At 41.8% G+C, this 1,450-nt stretch overlaps 1 protein-coding gene across 1 annotated transcript in view; it reads right to left on the reverse strand.

Moving 5' to 3' along the window:
• The window catches only part of LOC101854762 (septin-2), a gene marked incomplete at its 5' end in the record, with an annotated part of 30,190 nt that overhangs the window by 14,080 nt on the left and 14,660 nt on the right, over positions 1-1,450 (reverse strand). Inside the window, 1 exon segment of the mRNA XM_013089516.1 lies at positions 146-240. Coding sequence (XP_012944970.1) covers positions 146-240 — 95 coding nt within the window.

Raw genomic sequence — 1,450 nt, forward strand, 5'->3', positions numbered from 1 at the left:
AGAAGAAGAAGAAGAAGAGCAACAACAACAACAACAACAACAACAACAACAACAACAACAACAAAAAGAACAAGAACAAGAAGAAGAAGAAGAAGAACAAGAAGAAGGAGGAGGAGGAGGATCAATATCATTATGACTCCCTCACCTTGAGCTGGCGGCATTGTTCTTTGTAGTCCTCGTCTTCGTCTGAGTCACAGTCAGGGAGAGGGTAGATCCTGATGCCCTGCTCATCTATCTGGTCTAGGATCTGGTTAGAAAAACAAACAAGGGAAAATGGTATTGTTTTTCAGTTTTTGTTTTAGTAAGCGTTTTGAAACACAATAAGGTCGTGTAAGAGCCGAAGATTACAGGTGTTACAAGAGAGTAACAAACACAAAAAGAAGGAGAGATTAGGAGGATAGATGTTTGACAGGAAAGCTTAAAGAAGGATCAAACAGCACCAGAGCAACCACTAATCACCTATAAAGTTACACTATGCAACAGGTGACAATGTTACAGTAAATACAGTTATGTCTGCACACCCTGAACACCTGATTAAAAGAACTGGCCTGATTTTTTTTACAAATTTGGGAAAAATGTTCAAATACAAACGAAATAGTATATATTTTTGGAAGAGTTTCATGGCACTTGGAACACAATTACATAATTATGTAAGTGCTGAACGATAGAGTAACCAACACAAAAAAGAAGGATGAGAGATAAGGACGACAGATGTTTGACAGGAAAGAAGGAGCCAACCACACCAGAGCACCGCTGCCAACCACACCAGAGCACCACTGCCAACCACCCACAAGGGATTTTTTAATTTTCTAAAATGTACAAGTCAGGCACAGATAACATGAACAAAGAAAACTAGAAATCACAGACAAGCTCGTACAATTTGCCATTCCGCTAGTATTGTAAAATCTCTTTAAACTAAGAGCGCCTGCCACGAGAGCACCCGCCACCCACCCAAGGAAAAAAGGAAAAGACTGAGGCCTCCAGACATTCATTTTCAACGATTCCAGTGAAACCCAAGGAGATTAAAAGTAAAATTCTAAACTCCTTGGTGAAACCACGTCTGTAAACGACCTTATCTCAGGCCAGCCACTCTATGGGAACACGACATGTCTTAGGCCTAATGCAGCCAGACGTACCTGACTGGTTATCACTGGGCTGGGTCGAAATAGCTGGCCTCCTGGGAGGTTATAAATATTCTAGGGAATCTCAGGCCCTTGCTCGCCTCTCATTCCACTGCTTCTCCTGATTTGATTTTGTTTTGCTTTGGCTTCTGGGGATCGTTTTTTTTTTCTTCTTTTTTTTCTTCTCAAAACACCCCCGCCAATCTCTGTCCTTCTGTACCACCCCTAAACCTACGAAATGTGTCTCTCTTTTATGTAATATCCCCTGTGTCGGTCTCCGTGTGAATCTCTCTCTCTCTCTCTCTCTCTCTCTCTCTCTCTCTCTCTCT

The sequence above is a fragment of the Aplysia californica genome, unplaced genomic scaffold, assembly GCF_000002075.1.
Source record: "Aplysia californica isolate F4 #8 unplaced genomic scaffold, AplCal3.0 scaffold00969, whole genome shotgun sequence".
Taxonomy (NCBI): domain Eukaryota; kingdom Metazoa; phylum Mollusca; class Gastropoda; order Aplysiida; family Aplysiidae; genus Aplysia; species Aplysia californica.